General features: G+C 43.4%; 2 protein-coding genes across 8 annotated transcripts; one reads left to right on the forward strand and one right to left on the reverse strand.

Annotated features, from left to right (window-relative positions):
* Window positions 1-108: 108 nt before the first annotated feature.
* Window positions 109-10602, forward strand: mtmr1a (myotubularin related protein 1a). 7 transcript variants are annotated; one of them, XM_053859596.1, is made up of 20 exons: window positions 109-432; window positions 1282-1381; window positions 1578-1601; window positions 1947-1970; window positions 2933-2998; window positions 3423-3510; window positions 4122-4216; window positions 4317-4418; window positions 4589-4687; window positions 5204-5287; window positions 5359-5508; window positions 6210-6398; window positions 6467-6652; window positions 6810-6968; window positions 7041-7088; window positions 7408-7500; window positions 7578-7691; window positions 8159-8202; window positions 8274-8406; window positions 8630-10602. In XM_053859596.1, the coding sequence occupies exons 1-20, from the start codon at window positions 326-328 to the stop codon at window positions 8789-8791; spliced, it is 2067 nt and encodes a 688-aa protein (XP_053715571.1). In that variant the 5' UTR covers window positions 109-325; the 3' UTR covers window positions 8792-10602. The 7 variants fall into 7 exon arrangements, with proteins under 7 accessions (XP_053715571.1, XP_053715576.1, XP_053715573.1 ...); XM_053859601.1 differs by lacking the exon at window positions 2933-2998; XM_053859598.1 differs by lacking the exon at window positions 1947-1970.
* A 15-nt stretch (window positions 10603-10617) lies between these two features.
* Window positions 10618-17685, reverse strand: cd99l2 (CD99 molecule-like 2). Its single transcript, XM_053859604.1, has 10 exons — window positions 17507-17685; window positions 16394-16432; window positions 16271-16300; window positions 15654-15683; window positions 15503-15589; window positions 14369-14443; window positions 13800-13844; window positions 13605-13724; window positions 13473-13538; window positions 10618-13392 (listed from the first exon to the last, which is right to left on the reverse strand). The coding sequence occupies exons 1-10, from the start codon at window positions 17565-17567 to the stop codon at window positions 13328-13330; spliced, it is 618 nt and encodes a 205-aa protein (XP_053715579.1). The 5' UTR covers window positions 17568-17685; the 3' UTR covers window positions 10618-13327.
* Between the last annotated feature and the right edge of the window lie 690 nt (window positions 17686-18375).

Raw genomic sequence — 18375 nt, forward strand, 5'->3', positions numbered from 1 at the left:
ATCGCTCATTAACGTAGCTACATTAATTCATCAGTTCTGCAATGTTTAAAGTTTAATTCAGCACTTAACATTAATACCGTAAACCGGATGTGCTCTTACTGGTAAACCGGATGTGCCCTAGCTGTCAAAGTAAGGCGTATACCGTAAAGTGCGGAGCTCGGGAGCATTGAAAAACAGGGGCTGAGGATGCGGATGAAGCGCCCAGGAAGCGCCGCTCGTCTGAACATGCTTGTAAACCCTCAACATCCGCGGGAGGAGCCCTGATTAAATGTAAGCCAAACCCCATCACATTCGCGGAGAAGTAACCTACTGTGAGCATTGGAACATGGATAAACAGCCCGGAGCCGCCGGAGTGCCCGACGGATCTGGGCCGAATAGGAAGCCGTGGACACCGGCGTCATGCAGTCCTGTCCCCGGTGAAGCTCCAGAGAGGTGCGTATGAAGTGTTTTGTGTTCACATTTTACTCCATTGTATTCAGAGCATTACGTCTGTTTGCATCCGAATCGACAAACATTTGCTATCTATATTTGAGATAAAATAAAGTGTTTGAATGGTGCAATACACTACAATGCTCCAAAGTAAATTGCAGGATAATTTATATGCCAGCAGATCCGTGTGTGTATAGTAAATGGGTAACCAAAATTGTCCTGGCATTTGTTTCTAACACTGTTACGAGGATGAAGAGTAGGCTAACACTCAGTTAGCATGCTAGCACTGTAACGAGGCCAAGCTGTCAAGTTAAATATTGTAATATTTACGAATAAAAATGGCTTGGTCAAGTCACTGTTGATCAGTAGCGGGACTCTACTGATGATGGTTGTCACTAAAGATAATATATTTGTCAAATCGTCATGTTGGACGTAGAAGCTGTCAACCAGCGTCAACATCTGGAGCAGCAGAGGCAGAGCGGAATTATTCAGGGTCCGGGGTACCAGCCCCCTTCAACTGTTTTATTGAATGTCTTCAACTGCACTCCTTAGTTTGAGCCATAGAAAATGATTGCAAATATATTTTTGCAACATTTACTGCCCACTTACAATTTGGGACTGAGGATCCTTTTTTAGATATAATCCAAAACATTACGTTCAGGCAAACGTTTTTTTTTGTTTGTTTTTTTTTGAAGATGTGCGACCCAAAGAATTTCAGCATTTTTGATCTCTGTGAACTCACCGTACAAAACCCAATGACTTAGCAAATAAACGGCCAAGCTGTCAAGTTAAATATTGTGATATTTACGAATAAAAATGGCTTGGTCAAGTCAAGTTTTTTTTTTCCTCCAGTCCCTCAGGTTCTCATGTCGAGTGGTGTAAGCAACTGATCGCAGCCACAATCTCCAGCCAGATCGCTGGACCACAAGAGATGGTGAACAGGGACAACAAGGTAGCTACACCATCAGACATGCAAACACACAGATATTATCATCACTATACCATACTACAAACCGTAATATTACATTACCATTCCATGCTGAGCCACACAGCATCAAAGATAGGCAGAGTGCAGACTTCAATACAAGTAAAACATTAAATAAAAAATCTAGCAATATGTCTTATAGTATATGTTTTGCAACTGATAGGGTTGGAGAAGACCAGAATTGCGGGTAAGAATCATTTGTGTTTCTGGAAAAGCAAAAGTATTGTGTGCAAATGTAAGCGTGAAGCGTGTGTTTTATAGTTGCTTGCTGCTTGACCTGACACTTGCATCACATAACAATGCTATAGAAACAAAGCCAGCTTCGTCATGAGATCAGTAGCTAAAGGATCACTTTGTTGGTAAAGCCTGCTGTTCTCTGTGCTGATGATCCTGTCAAACACTATCTTTCTTTCATAGTGCTCTTATTGTAGTTAAGATAAACTCTTTGCTCTTGCTTGACACTAGGCAGCATATTTTCATCTGATGGTTTGATGATTTGAAGCAGTCTTAGTGATTTTGTTGTGACTTCCAGGTGACCAGGAAAGCTAATTCATTGGTGAGTGTGCCTGGTGTGCGCGCGTATGTGTGACTGTGTGCCACTGCTTAGTGTCCCGTTTGCATTGGTTCTGTGTGTCAGCTTTTGAGTGTGGCTAAGCTTCTTGACATGACGTCAGAAAAATGTTTTATGTGTCACACAGGACCTGATGACATGTGTCAACCTAAAATTATAGTCAAAGCGAATAGTCAGGTTTGAAGTTATTCATTATTGGTTGTTTTTTCTGTATATACAACTACACCTCTGCCTCATGTAACGTCTCTGTTGCTCATTGTGTTTTGACTCTGAGGACTGAAAAAGAAGCAGCAACTGTTGGTTAGGCTCCTGAATCTAAAGCAGCTGTGTGGATAAACAAACAGGAAGCACTGGAGGGGGAAAATGAAAATTGCACATTTGTGTTTTCGTGTTCCCTCTTTATAAAGCAGATTGACATGTGCACGAACCAGACTTTTCTTTTTACACCGTAACACACGTTACGTCACTGTTTCCTGTCATGGTCGGCCTGTGGTGAATTCTATTTACTTGTCAGAACTTTCTTTTTGAGTAGTTCGACTGCAAGTCTATGTCATGCAGTGATGTCTGTTCTGATAGCATTAATTATATGTATTACATTGTCAATTTCAGTGACATAACTAAAACAAAATGCTCTAACTCCATAGTGAGTAACCAGTGACTCTTGCCATACACAAATCATCAATCATCTAATACATTTGACTGTTTGCACAGGAACAGAAAGAAATCAGGTGTATTTTTATATTTCATTTGACGACCCAGTATTCAATGGATGCCCTGCCACACGCAGCCTGGGATCAACCTCAGAACAGCCTGGACAGATGTGTGGTTAAAAAGGGGCTAGTATGCCTGTGAATATTATCTATGGCCGCATCTTATCTTTCACACTGAAAAAAATTCTTTATTTTCTTTCGTTTCTCTCCTCTCTTTACTCCGCTATCTTGCAACAGGATAGCCTGGATGATGGGCTTTGCTACCAGGGGGATTCTGACTCTGAGCAGCTTCCCAATGCTTCGGCAAGTTTCTCCTTGTCTGTCCTGTACTCCCTCCATCCATCATCTGCATGCTTTATCCTTTCATTCCTACCTGTCCCCTCTTGGTTCATATTTTCCTCTGGCACAAGTCACCGGAACCTTTACTGAGAATTTGTCATCACATTTGTGTAAAAAAAATCAAAAATAAAACCCCCATCAAAAACTCAAATTATCTGACCATTATCTTCCTCATCCTTTTGCGGGTTATTGTGACTGTCTGACTGATCTTTTTTTAAATTGCCTCAACATATTGTCAAATGTTACGCTTGTCCAGTTTTTGTCCAGCTACAATAGTAGTCTTCAGTTCTGCTTTTGCTCTCTGTGAGCTCACCGTACAAAACCCAGTGACTGAAACCAAATCACAGAATATTTTTTTATTCTGCTAACTGTGTTGTGCTCCATGTAGAACCTCCCAGCTCTCAGATACGGGGCGCAGGTCAAAATGACACAGAATCAGGTTCCTCTGCTTCCTGGGGAGAACATCCAGACTTCTGGTGAGTTCATCGACTGAACTAGAACACCACTGAAACACTGCTTACTGACAGTCTGGTTTCACTTCTTAGATTTCAATGCTGTGTTGTCTTGAGTTGACATGAACAGGGAATCATGTGGGCAGAATGAAAGCAAAATGTCAGCGAGCTTGTCAAGCGATGATGTATTTAAATAACGGAAGATATAGATGATAATCTGTGGCAAATGTGCAGTGGGAGTCGATAAAATGCTGGTTGGATTTGTGTGATAACATTTTCATATCGTAATGGTGATGACATGCTGTCACTGTGTGTGATAGATAGCGGTCTCTCACACTGTCATTTACCCTACCTTTAATGAGTGACGGTAAGATCCATATTTAATGTCTTCATGTATGTGCTGTGTCTTGTTAATACGAGTTGTGAGTCAGTTGCAATACCCAAGTTTTAGAAAAGCAGTTGAATATCATGAGAGGAAAGTCTGTCTAAATTCCAAGCCATCACAAAATAAGAAAGGAATTTTGTTTAAACACACGTGTGGTGCTGAATGGCATTCATAGTCACATTCAAAACATACATTAGTAGGTTTACCAAAATGTGTCTTTTCATCTGTTGGTGTGTGTTTCTGTGTGCAGTCAAAGACGTCATGTACATCTGTCCGTTCAGTGGACTTGTTAATGGGACTCTAAACATCACAGACTACAAGCTCTACTTCTTCAGCGTGGAAAGGGTACCGTTGGTTTTGAACTTATAATTGAGATCACTCATGTTCTACTTGTTTATATGCACGTATATATGACAGTGTGATTAATGTCAGTGTGTGTGCGCAGGACTTCACTCTTGACGTCAACCTCGGAGTCATCAGCCGACTGGAGACCATCACTGTGCCAAATCAGGGTGCGAACACCAAGGGACTGGAGTTGGTCTGCAAGGTAACACTCACACATGTGCGCACTGAAGGAGACCTCTTGGATAGGCAGGTGGTCACTGAAAGTTAATAAATAAAGCAGTATACCTTCTCTTTCTCTGTGCACTGACTGTAAGTTGCTTTGGAAAGAACAAAAGAAAGAACATGAACAAGTGTGTTTATGCTTGTCCTCAGGACATGAGGAGTCCTCGCTTTGCCTACAAGACAGAAAACACCAACCCAGATGTGGTGGAACTGCTGGCCAAATACAGCTTCCCTCTGTCCCACAGCATGGTCAGTGGTCATTGTTTGGTTGGCTTGTGGACTTGTAAGATACATCAGCTGTGGTCTAAAGATGACATGGGATGTGTGTTTCCATGTGCTGATGATTGCAGAATAGCTGTTAGATATGTCCACTGTTGTAACTACATGATATTATGCTGCTTTGCTTAAGGAGTAAGTCTGTGATGCACTGTGAGTCCAATTTAATAATATAATGTTTTTTGGAAAAGAACCCATGCCCACATCAATATTTCACCCACTCCACAAATAGAGCAACAAATAACTACATGGATAATTAAATTACAATCGTATTTGAATTTACAAGTCACATTTTGTCAGCTGTCCCCGTCAAATATAATATTGAGGTCCTGCTCTATTTGCCTGTAAATCTGTTGTTTTCATAAGTTATTACAGTGCAATGGATATTATTGCCGGCATTTAGTCGTAAAACCTTCCCCACTGTGGGACCAGTAAATGATATCTAATCTAATCTAAAGAGGTTTCATGACTGAGTTTTCTTTTCCACAGCCACTGTTTGCTTTCTCGTACAAGGAGCAGTTTCCTGTGGACGGCTGGAAGGTTTACGACCCGACAGCTGAGTACAGGCGACAGGTGAGTTCACCTCAACCCCAGAAACTGATTAAAAACAGACGTAATTACATCCATCTATTCTTTTTCTCAAGGGTCTTCCAAATGAGAGCTGGACGATAAGCAAGATGAATGCCAGCTACGAGCTGTGTGACACGTACCCGTCTGTCCTGGTCATCCCCACCAACATAACGGATGAGGAAATTAAGCGGGTTGCCGTTTTCAGAGCCAAACACAGAATACCGGTCAGTCTAGTGCAGGGCGTGCAAATACACTCACTGCAGACACACGAGTCACAGAGGCTATATTTGGTCTTCAGCTCGTACCTTAATCGCTCCCATGAAACGCCTCGGTGCCGAGATGTTTGACTGGTAAAGTCCAGCATGTTTGTCTGGCCTAAGAGCTCAGTTCATAGTTCAACATGGCACAATACATGAGTGCTGACTAATGGGAGAGTTTAAGTTGACAGAATGCTCTTGGATATCCATAAAATGAATCCACACCCATCTGGGACATCAAATTGCTCATTACTGTCCTTGGAGTTTCCTCACATTAAAATCCTTTTTAGTCATGAGATCTCACTTTTCTTTCTCATGCGTGAATTACATTCCATTTCCCCTTATTCTGCGTGTTATTGCTGATCATTATGAGTGTTATGGGCACCATGTGGTGACACCTTGGGAGCTCTTTATCTAAATCCACAATTTATCTCCAAACTATAGTGACAGTAAAAACACGCATGACCATCTGACACTAGTCTGTAGATAGATTTTGTATCTGTCCTTGTTTCATCCGCTCTTTTGTGCCCATCGTGTTTGTTTAGGACTGGAAGTTTAACATCTGTTGTATTAGCTGCCCAGGAAGCACACACAGATGAGGCTGCTTCTTCAGTTTATTGCTTTAGATCTAAATGATGTAGCTGATGTACGGGTGCACTCCCCTGCAGGTCCTGTCGTGGATCCATCCTGAGTCGCAGGCCACTATCATCCGTTGCAGCCAACCTCTCGTCGGACCTTCAGACCGCCGCTGTAAAGAGGACGAGCGTCTCCTCCAGATCATCATGGACGCCAACGCGCAGTCACACAAGCTCACTATCTTCGATGCCAGGCAGAGTAGTGTGGCTGTCACAAACAAGGTGCTTCAATCTGACCCTGAGTTTCGCCTCTCTTTCCGTCTTATTTACGTCTCTTCTCATGAATCCAGACGAAGGACGGAGGTTACGAAAGTGAAAGCTTTTACCCAAACGTGGAGCTGAACTTCCTGGAAATCCCCAACATTCATGTGATGAGGGAGTCTCTGAGGAAGATGAAGGACGTGGTGTATCCCACCATCGATGAAGCACACTGGCACTCCAATATTGACCAAACCCACTGGTTGGAGTACATTCGTGTGAGTCCAGTTTCCTGTCCTACAATGAAAGCTGGAACAGGTCTCCTATCTCTACGATATCGGGATCAAGCGCAGATTCATCCGGGCAACTAGCATTAGTTCAGTCAAGAAAGCTAGCAAGCGTGCGTCATTTGTGCTTTCTAATTGTGTTGTTTAGCTGCTGCTCTCTGGAGCGGTTAAGATCGCTGACAAGCTGGAGTCCGGCAAAACATCAGTGGTGGTTCACTGCAGCGACGGCTGGGACCGGACTTCGCAGCTCACCTCTCTGGCCATGCTAATGCTGGACAGCTATTACCGCACGCTACAGGGGTTCCAGGTGACAACAATGCAACATCAAACACGGAACACACGGCCACCACATCGTCATGTCATTTGTGTGTGTGTGCAGGTTCTGGTGGAGAAGGAGTGGATCAGTTTTGGACACAGGTTTGAAGCTGTAAGCAAGATTTCGATTATGATGCTATTTTGTCAAGTGGAATAGCTGTGACAGACCTAACTGAAGATTATGTTTACGTCTAAAGCTTATGAATGTCTGGAGACCAGTGTTCAAACTGCATATTTAGTCTAAGTCTCTTTACTCTACCGTTGAAGCAACTATTCAGGTGATAATAGCAATTTAAGAGGGTTGTTTACTGGCTGAGCAACTTTGTACTGTCAGGGTAATGGGCAAAAGTGTGATGGCTATTTCCCAACATTATTGGATTTTGAAGGTGCCCTGCAGGAGCTGACTTAACTTCTGTGTCCGTCCTCCACAGCGTGTCGGCCATGGGGACGAGAACCACGCTAACTCAGAACGCTCGCCTCTCTTCGTCCAGTTCGTGGACTGTGTGTGGCAGATGACTCGGCAGGTAAGAGGCGACACACCTCAACGAGCCGCAGCTACTGACATGGCCTCGTCCCTGATCACCTGTCGTTCTCACTCCAGTTCCCTTCAGCCTTTGAGTTCAACGAGCTGTTCCTCATCACGGTTCTGGACCATCTCTACAGCTGTCTATTTGGAACATTCCTGTTCAACAGTGAACAGGAGCGGGCTGCAAAGGTGGGTCACAGCTCTGCTGACCCGGTCGCAACAGCCATCTGAGAAGTTTCTATATTTACTCACAGCATATCAGGATCCACAGACATGGTAGCTCCCAGCTTTAGCAAGCGCACAGTGAGAGGCAGTTCTCGAACGTCACCCACCAACTAAATGCAGGAATCATTCATGTATGTGAAACATCTGGACTTATTACTGGCATTGGGGTTGCAAGTCACATTTTATTCATAGATTAAATCTCACGTTTGCGTGTAAGACGACTGCGAATTAAAATGTTTTATGTGCAAATCTCAGAAATCTTGCATTTTTAAATGACCTCTGGAGGCTGCTTCAAAGGATCTCACGTACTGTACTGTCACAGCAATTTCAGAAATGTTACTGTACTTGTGGTTAAAAGTTCTAGCAGCTATTCAAATGAATTATCACTTGAATCATGCAATTATGCATCACATTCTATCTGCCCCCTGCAGGACGTCCAGGGAGAGACGGTGTCTCTGTGGTCGTACATCAACAGGTAAGTTGACGTCTCGCCTCATAAACAGGGGAACTGTCCCTCTCTGATCATGTGATCATGCCGCCCTACAGTCAACCGGAAGAGTTCACCAACCCCTTCTATGTGGACTACCAGAACCAGGTTCTCTGCCCGCTGGTGTCCTCCAGACACCTGGAGCTGTGGAGCAGCTACTACGCCCGCTGGAACCCTCGCATGAGACCACAGGTATGTCTAGCAAGTCACGTGATTCACTTAAAAATATGACTTTAAATTTGTTGTATCGGTTTGAATTGGATCCAATATGTCGATGTATGATATGTTCTGATTTGAAATGTTTGGTTCTCAAAAAAAAACTTTTGTGGAACATATGCTTTTTAACTAGTGCTTAATGCTTTATAAATAGTAAGATGATGACAGTTGAACTGGATGGTGTGCGTGTGTGTTGCAGATGCCAGTGCACCAGACTCTGAAGGATCTTCTGTTCTTGAGAGCTGAGCTCCAGAGGAGGGTGGAGGAGCTGCAGAGAGAGGCCTCCTCCCACTCGCTCTCCTCCCCCGAACACTCCCCGCCCTCCTCTCACACGGGAACCCCACTGCACACCACCGTCTGATGCACACAGTCCGTGTTGTGGAGGGACTTGTTCCTCCATACCAACAAAATATGCAACGTTGACGCGCCAAAAGTTTATTTATGAAATGAACTAAATTATTTTTACACCTGAAGAGGAGGTGTTGGTTTGCTTTGGCTAGATTTACAAACTGGTCCACAAGATTGTGGGATTTAACGGTGGGTGTCGCTGACAAGTCTAGTTAAGTTAAGGTTGTGAGGGAAGGTGGGCAGGAAACAAATGCCAGCCATGGTTTTTCAGTGGAAAAAAAGTGTTAATTTTGCCTTCCGTAGGTGTCACTGTTGTTTACATTGCATGTTCAGTTGTTGCCAAACTGTCAATATACGTAACACACATACACAAAATGAAACCATCACATATTCTTTCTCATCTGTCTCACTCTTAAACATATGAGATGAATTGGGATTTGTCAGCAAATATCTGTGCATTTTGTATTATATTGTTCTGAGGCTGAAAAAAATGACTATATTTGGGAATGAACAGGTTCTAATTTGAGTATTTGAAAAATGTGGCCAGAGAATACACAACATGGGATGTGAGATCATTTATCATATTTCTCTGGGTTTTTTTTCAATGTATATATCAATGTTTACTGTTTAATTTATTCCTCCACGCAGGATGTTACTCCTGAGTTGAAGGAACAAGGTGAAGCTGAGGATGGGCATGGTGAATTTAGTTTGCCAACATCTCTCTATATGTTTTGTACATAGCACTATGTGGGTTTACTGTTGAACAATATTTTTGTCTTAAAATACCTTACGTTTGCGTGTACTAAAAGTGTGCTGTATGCAAAACACTGCACCAAGCGATGAAAGATTGTCGTTTGCGCGAACGGTTATGTGAGGCTCACAATTGAGGATCTAAATTCATGAACCTAAGAGCAAAATTGCACCTAGAAATTGCATTTTTTTAGCATGTGTTGAAAGTAGGCGCAGTGATTTCATTTTTTGCTCTAAGCATTTCATGCTGCAAACCTAGAAACAGGCTGATTTTAATGTCTCCAACACATGCCACAGATATTTTAAGGGGCTGGTTTTCAAGCCAGAAGAAGAAAATATAATTGTTACTGCTAAATACATTTTGATTAAAAAACAACAACAACATTCAATTGAGTCACTGAAATAATCAACTCTAATGTGTCTATTTTGACAAAGTTGTCGCCATCTATTCAACAAAGTGGTCTCAGCGCTGCTGGGTCACGTCCAGTGGAAGTATTTCTAATTAAAAGCGTGGGCTTTCACAAGCACTGTGTTTAACTGTCTGATGCTGCCAGTCAGAGGGCCAGATGGGTGGAGAGGAGTGGGCGGGGCTCTGTGTTGCTCAACTCAAATACAGAGTAACTTTTGTTTTTCTCCTAGATCTAATTGGTTTTTTCTCCAGAATTTAAGAATGAAGTCAAAAAGTCCAGAAAGGGCACTTGTCTCAAGAGAGGGAAAGGGTCTGGTACGCGAGCACCACCAGGGGTCTATCGATGTTCCCGACTCATGCAATCTCAGTATAACCCAGGCCATGAAAATGGTTCTGCCTCTCGTGCAAAATTAGTACACGCAAACTAAGACCTTTGACCATGTATTCGTCCCTCACTCACCAGTGTTCCTAACCTATTGTTCTCACGCGACTGTCCTATGTGCCGTCACCACTCATGGATGCAGCAATACAACACGACACAATCCGGCCGATCACGTCCACAACACTCATCCTGTGCCATTCATTTACTCCACTCGTGTTATTTTGTTACCGCTTGGTGTTTGTTACTTTTGACATTTCCCGCAAACAAAAATAAAAAACAGGAATTCAAACTGTTTCTGGTCCATATTATTTTATTAGTTAATATTGGAACCATGATCATAACAAGAGTTGTAGTATTGAAGAAGAAGAGAAACAGGTCACTAGCCCACATCAAGCTAAACTGAATATTCAGTCTGAGAAGAAGGAAAAAACTTGATTCGCGTTTACAGTCAGAAGGATAAAAAACATGCAGTCATGTGTGTTTCAGCTGGATCGCGTGTGTGCCGCCTTTTGGAGATGCAAACCTCTGTAGTCCTCGAGGTCTGTGCCCCCTGTGGTTATGATTTTAAAGTGAATTACAAAAAAATCCAAAGTGCGATATTTTGGTGTTGACATTGCGCAAATACTTCATTTTCCTCCACAAAACCTCACAGTTTGATCGCCCTCTATCTTTGTCCCTCAAAGTAACCTTGGCAACTGTGACAGGGAACTTGATTCCATGTTATGGGTCAGCATCAAACTCTTCGACATGAACAGTGGCAACTAGACCTGCAGGACATAAACCCCATAACTGCAAAGTAGACACAGCCACACCATCAGGTTCTGGCTCAAGGTCTTTCCTTTGAAGCCATTTAGCAGATGTGTGAAAAGGAGGCGGTACCAGCTCTGCTCTCAGTGTCCACCAAGTGTGTGGTCATGACTGCGCCTCTTGATCGATGCCAAACTGGTAATCACTCCTCCCCCTCAGTGTTAGCTCTCCCAAACATCTCCCTGAACACAGGGTCAAAAGGCAACTCTCACAGAGCTCCAACAACCTCCACTATGGAGTAGATTCCAGGCCACTGACAAAGAACAAGCACACATGCATGAACCCCCGACATGGAGCAGCCCCACTGCCAGTCACATTTTAAGGCAAGTCTGCAACACCAGATAAGAACAAGTGGGTACATTCAGATTCCTGTTGCTGGCTGATGTTTTCATCTGGATGGTGAAAGGCAACTATCCGCTGTTTTTTGGTGAATTTCTGCTACAAAACTTGGTGATGATGAACCCGGGTCTTTACATTCATTACCGGACGAGTTGGAGTTTGTGGATTTGTTGTCAGTTTTGGTCAGCGTGTGGCGCGTTGAGACGAATGGAGAGTAACGGCAGACCATCGGGAAAGCAGCATTTCTACAAAAAGTGCAGCTGTTAGCAAAAGTTGTCACGTACAAATTGTTGTAGATAAGGTTAACGTGTAAACACACACACACACACTGAAGGATCAGTTGTCATCACACACTGTCGAGTAAAAACAGAGTAAATAGCGTAAATCTAGAGCACTCGCCACGACACGATTCACTATCCTAGAGCCATCTACACAGCACACTTGCTTTTTACTGTACATGAGCGGTGTCCCCCATTAAACAGTCTTTTTAACCCCACCACAGACAGCGTTGTCGTACTTGGTACACAGGCTTCGTAACTTTTTGTTTCTGATGCAGCCATTGCTGTGGTTTTAGTGAGTGAGCCCTAACTGCTTTGTTTCCGGTTTGTGCTTCTACTCGACGCTTATGTTTCGAGTGAAAACATGCCATTTGTGACTATCGTCGTCTAGTGAAATGTCTGAAGGTTTTAAAAGTGCAACCACTGAAAAACAGTTTCAACCACACTAACATACGCGGTGCAAAGAATAGAAGCCGTACTGCAGCAGTTGTATTCTCCTGCTAACCTACCCATGATTTTTGGATGCTACGTCAAAGGCTGCTAGCTCAACTCCTCATTCAGGTTAGTCGCTCAAGGTCAGGCGCGGAAGCTCGACAACAAATCTGCTTGCTACTCATTAAAAAAAGCAAGAGCTTTGCTTCATACAAAGACAAAGTGGCAACTTCCATCCACCGCAGAAGGATTCAAATAAATAAGGCAACTTTGTATATTCAGATAAACAACAACAACAGGAGGAAGAGGAAGCTAAATATCAGTATTGGTGTGAAAAGTGACAGTAACCCTGGTTCTAAGAGTGCCGGGTGTTACCATACGCTAAAGAAAGTGGTAATATCAGTATTCATTCACAAACACACGTTCTGTTAAATATGTCACATCTTGCAGGAAAAAGCACGCAACATGGAGGGTCGCTAATGCAACAGCTTAACTAAACATTGTCAACTACACCTGTTTTTTGTTTTGTTTTTCTTAGTTGTCTAGATTGGTAAAAAAAAAAAAAAACAGGACACGTTCACACCAGAGGAGGAGTCAAGGGTCGCACATACTTCACTGGGTGACTCTGCACCACTTCATCTTTTATAAAAGAAACCCAGAATGCGACGCAATCTAATGTCACTAGTACGATGGTGACAGACCATCAAAAATCCCAGTAGATCATTTAAGACCTTAAGAAATACATTTTCCCTTTGCTCTTTAGCAACATGACTGAATTCGCTGAGTCACATGCGGCCCAATACTTTGCTCCTCCTCTGGCGTGACAACAGAAGACCAGAACTAGTCCAGAGCTATACTGATCAAAACAGGTGAAAAGAGATGGCTTCAACCTGAACCAACATCACATTCTCATTATCACAAAGACATATATTCCAGTACTCCAGGTCTGTGTTTGTGTGGGATGGGGGGCGCACACACACACACAAAGAGAAAAATCTTGATACTTCTTTTCACAGTGTCACTGGTGCTACTGGAGAACAATAAATAACTATGTACAAGGAAATTTGGCAACGGTGGAATCGCCGTCAGCCCCGCTGAAGAGTAAAAAACTGTGTTGACATTCAGCTCTGAGTGTGTGTGCACACGTGTGTGTTACACAGTGTTCTCTTCAGTGGCAGGAGGTTCAGCGTTGGGAGGTTCCAGAAGAGTCTGTTGGACTGTGGAAGTGAAACACAAAAATGAGCTGAGACGCAAACAAAGGGGATTTTGTGTGTGTGTGTGATGTGGTGTGCGCTACCCTGTGGTTCTGTTGCCACGACTGCATCCGGGTTCTCGGCTTTTACGAAGTCAGCATTCAGGCTCTCTGTGACACAGAACGGCAACGTGACGTAAACGCGCGCTGACGTTCTGGATGTGAGTCAAGTCTTACGCTGAATGCTGAAGCACAACTTTTTCTTCTGGTAGGAGATGTAGCTGGTGACTGCCCCCACCAGCGCCATGGCAACCGCGCTCACAATCCCAGCGATGGTGCCCACTTCTGCTTGGGTCTCTGGATTTCATGTGAAATTGTGCGTTAGCAACAAAAAACAAACACAGCAGTGGGTAGTAGGTAATACTAGTCCACCTGTGTTGTCGTTGGATGGGTGGATAGGACCATCACCAGCTCCCCCTAGAGGAACAAGGGAAACAGACTTTTATGACATCATCATACTTGTTGACTGATGTATGTTTGAATTACTCTTTTACCGCAATTACATTTTGGTTGCCTGGATTGGACTTCATGGCTGTAGAATTGCTAAAAGAATGTGTACTTCATAAATGTACACTAAGTGAGTGTTGTGTCTCTTTTCCCAGAAATGTTCTATAGTCACAACTGGCAGTCAGTAGCAATATCCACAAGTCATTACTGTGAGGTCTGACAGTGGAACGGAATTTAAATGGAAAAACAAAACCTGATCCAGATTTTTCCACTTTATAATTGCAAGAAGAATAAGCAAACTGAGATCATCAAATGAAACCACTTGACATGTTAGGAAAACACACTTTCACATCATGTATTCTTCCAGCGGACTTCACAGTCCAGAGGTCACCAGAAACAGATATCTTCAGCTCATTTTGTCAACAGGGATCATGTGTTGTGTGACTATTAATGAAAAGTTTTGTGAATAGTTTGAGGCTATTCACTCAACACACCTCTGCCCTTGCCCTTGCCCTTGTCCTTGTCCATGTCCTTAGCGATGTCCGCCAAGTCACTGTCTGAAAATCCACCTGGGAAACAAAGAAGTCATTTGGCATCTGCTAATATCTATGTCTTGCACCAACTTAACAGTTGCAATCTTTTTCTTCCCATCATGGATCTGCGTTTCTTGCTGTTGTTAAATGTTTATTATTGGAATTGAAAGCATAATTCAGTTATTTGTTATGTGCATCTGTTTTTCGTATGTTCAGTTTTTCGAATAGAATTATATTCTTTTAATGGGTAACTTTCAGTTTTAACAGCATTTATTTTCCCTCCAAATAAATGAATAAAATATATTGGAAAAAATGATTGATGAAGAATATTCATGTAATATTTCCATGTTCATGCATAGTTTTGTCACCAATTCGGCTTCTCCCTTCAGGGGTCGCCACAGTGGATCATCTTCCTCCATCTCACCCTGTCCTCTGCTTCCTCTTCTCTCAAACCTACAAACCTCATGTCCTCCTTCACCACCTCCATAAATCTCCTCTTTGGCCTTCCTCTCCACCTTCTGCCTGGCAGTTCCAACCTCAACATCTTCCTACCAAAGTTCTGGCTATCTCGCCTCTGTACATGTCCAAACTCCATCTAGTCTCTCTGACCTTGTCTCCATACTCACTTAAAATGATATTCCAATATAACAACATTTTTAAGCATATAAATGCCATGGAATTTTTTTCACCTTGTTTTACAATATTACAATATCTAAATTTAAGGTGACACTCTGGCCCTCTCACCCTCTCACCAGCGACGCCACATAGTTGAGCTACAATGTTGCGACATGTATTGCTAAATTCTGCAAAATCATCCACATTAACTTGTGTGTTAATATTATGAACAAGATCGTTCAGTACTATGCTTCTGCACAAGTGTTTTTCACTTCTGGAAGTGCTATACTGCAATTATGTTTTGGCTCCATTGACTTATAGGACAGAAAGAAGGGCAGGTAGCTCGGTGGTGCCAGTATTAAAGCATCAGACATTGAGAACGCTGTGTGCCTTTTCAAAACAGCCATAGCAAAATAAAAATGCATATCCCAAGTAGTAAGCCGATACATTCTTATAATGTTGACTTGAAGATGAGCCCACCTCCAGTGTTGCCCTGGTTCTTGTTCTTATCCTTGATGTCATTTTTAGGGTCCAGAGCATCAGCCAGGTCAAAGTCCCCCTCTGCAACTGTAGAGAACAAAGTGTTTCATCCAGAAGAATAAACACAGCTTCACTTTAAAAGCGTTCTTACCTGGCTTGGGCTTCACTGGCGCTTTGGGCACTGTCCAGAAACATACACAACCAACGATTATTATCCACACAACATCACCACTGTGACTCGCCCGTGCACTCTTCACTGACACTGCTCAGTCATGAGTGGTATTCATAAAAACATTAAGGCGGTTCACAATCACATATGCATACATATGTCTGTTGAATGAAACAGCCACAGCTCACAACCTCGAGACATGAACTTGTGCACCGAGGTAGAAAAGTAAGACACAATTCGAACACCTGACGTGACTATTTACTAGCACCTTCAAAACGGCAACACAATCCTTGCTTTGGCTGCAACAAAAAACATTGCTTCCACACAAAGTCATGGTCAAAGTCGCTACACTAACTGCAACATCAAAACAATGAAGACACAAAGTTAAATGCACATGAAAAAAAAGGCATTGAGTGCTTTCCCTAAAAACTTCACTGTTCTTTGTACATGATACTAAATCCTGGGAGCACAATATGAAATGATGCTTGTGAAACAATAGAAACTCTGGGTTGTGCCTCAGTAACATACATGAACTCAGTGCCAACTCGCTCACAGGCTTGTTGAGCACATGCAGTTTCTCGTCTAAGCTGTGTTCTTACCGACAGCAGGTGGCGCTGGTGATGGAGTTGCTGTAGTGAGAAAGAAAGAGACATGCGTACACCTGTTAGTCAGCTAGTATTCAACACTGACACAGACAAACCTGCACTGGTCACGTCACTCACCATCCAGAGCCTCGGACAGATCCAAGCCCTGACACAGAACTGCAACACACACACACACAGCAAACATGAGACTGGCAGCGTGTTCACTGCAATCAGCATTCCACGCACAAAAGCCCAAACTGTTCTGACTAATCCTCTGTGTTGGCTGACCGCGGCGAGGGTCAAAGGTCACCGACTCAACACGCACACAGAGGCTGTCACACTTCCAATGTACTGTAACCCATGAGGATGAAGATGCACACTAGTGATTCATTCCTTCTCAGTCACCTGCCACTGTCTCCTGTGGAACATGAGATATGGACCACAAGAACTGACCTGCTGACCCAAGACTGCCTGAGCAACTAGGGCAGGTCACAGACCTAAGAAGAAGCTTGACCACGTGAGACTCCCTAAGTTCAGGTTAATGAATTCTATACTTGGTCCAGGCCAGCAGATGGGTTCTGGTGAGAGGAGTTCAGAAACATCCTTCTGGGTCAGGCCCACGACCACGCTGTTGAAAGCACCTCCCTAGCCCATCATCTTTACTACTTAAGGGCCATGGCATAATAAAAAAAAAAAACGGCACAGCGCGCCATCACTAGCTCCATGTGAGGAGCTGCTCTTCACTCGCCTCCGCATCCGTTTTGAATACGATCAGTACGATGCGGCGCGGCGACACGTGCCGCAACCGTCTGAAGGTCACCGGTTCGAAACCAGACATCGTCTCAGTGTCTTTGAGCAAGAACTGCAATCCTGGTGCAGCTAGTGCCCATTCATCTTTTTTTGGATTTGTGTCGCTCATGGAAAATGTACTGTAAGTTGGGGAGCACATTCATTTCTATAGACATGGAGAGGGTGGGCTGAGATGGGTGGGGTCAGGTTGGAAATGATGGCTATCCGTTAGTAAATGACACGCGCTTATTCGTTATATTTACGAGTAATAGCTCGAGCTCGTGCAAACTGCGCGTTCATTCTGAACGCAATTATTCAATATCATGCAAATAATAGCACAATAGTGTGGAGTGCACGAGGGAAAAGGCAAGGTGGGATCGAGATGTGCAGACCGGTTCGGAGCTGGCCCGTTACTCGGCCTGGAATAAAAAGTGCGGCACAAAAGCGGGGACAAAGACTCACCGTCCAGCGGCAGCAGCAGCACCAGCAGCAGGCCCAGATACCCCACAGCTTTCCCCCACATGGCTCCGCTCTCTCTCGGCTACAAGCAGCAACTGTGGAATCAGAGTTTCGATGACGGGCCGGGTTCGCTCCGACACAGTTACAGTGCAGCCGCAGACAAGGCGTCCTCAGTAGCAGCCTGGGTCACGCCCACTCTACAGCACTTCCGGCCGGGCCTTTCTAATTAAGAGGCCCACACGACTTTTCAAAGTACAAGTCCACATTTTTCCAAGCCTCTTTTAATCAAAATAGTGTATCCTCACCGAGGACACATTCAGTACTGTGCAGTACTTATGTTGCGGGTCTCGTACTAACCAGTATCCTATTCAGTCTCATTTGGATGAGATTGAAAGACAGTTCACCGCTGTGTATTTATACCATATGACTATTATTTCAGCTGAATTCAGGCTCTCAACTTTCCAAGTAGGGAAATGTTGAGTCAGTGCTACTGTGCCTGTATATTTAGCGTGTTTTCTCAGGTGTGGATGTATTTTTTATTTGGCATTTTTAACTGTGACAGTATCTGTTTGGCTTACTGATTTGAAATCAGAGATTTCCTGTACAAATCTTTGATGGAAGTGTTCAATTCCATCTGTTGGAGATCAGTGTTAGTGATAGACGTTGCTCTTTTATTTGGTGAAATGAATAATAATGTGTAATAACTGCTTCAGTATGATGTTCAGGTGCAGATTAGGATGTGCTTTGGATATTTTATATCAAAACATGAAGCAAGGAAAAAAGAAAGCAAGTGATTTACAAAAGTTTACCTCAGAACATTGAGTTGAGCTTCTGAAGGCTGAATTTGGACACTGTCTCTCCTGACACATCTT

The sequence above is a fragment of the Synchiropus splendidus genome, chromosome 3 (genome assembly GCF_027744825.2).
Source record: "Synchiropus splendidus isolate RoL2022-P1 chromosome 3, RoL_Sspl_1.0, whole genome shotgun sequence".
In the NCBI taxonomy this organism is placed as follows: Eukaryota; Metazoa; Chordata; class Actinopteri; order Syngnathiformes; family Callionymidae; genus Synchiropus; species Synchiropus splendidus.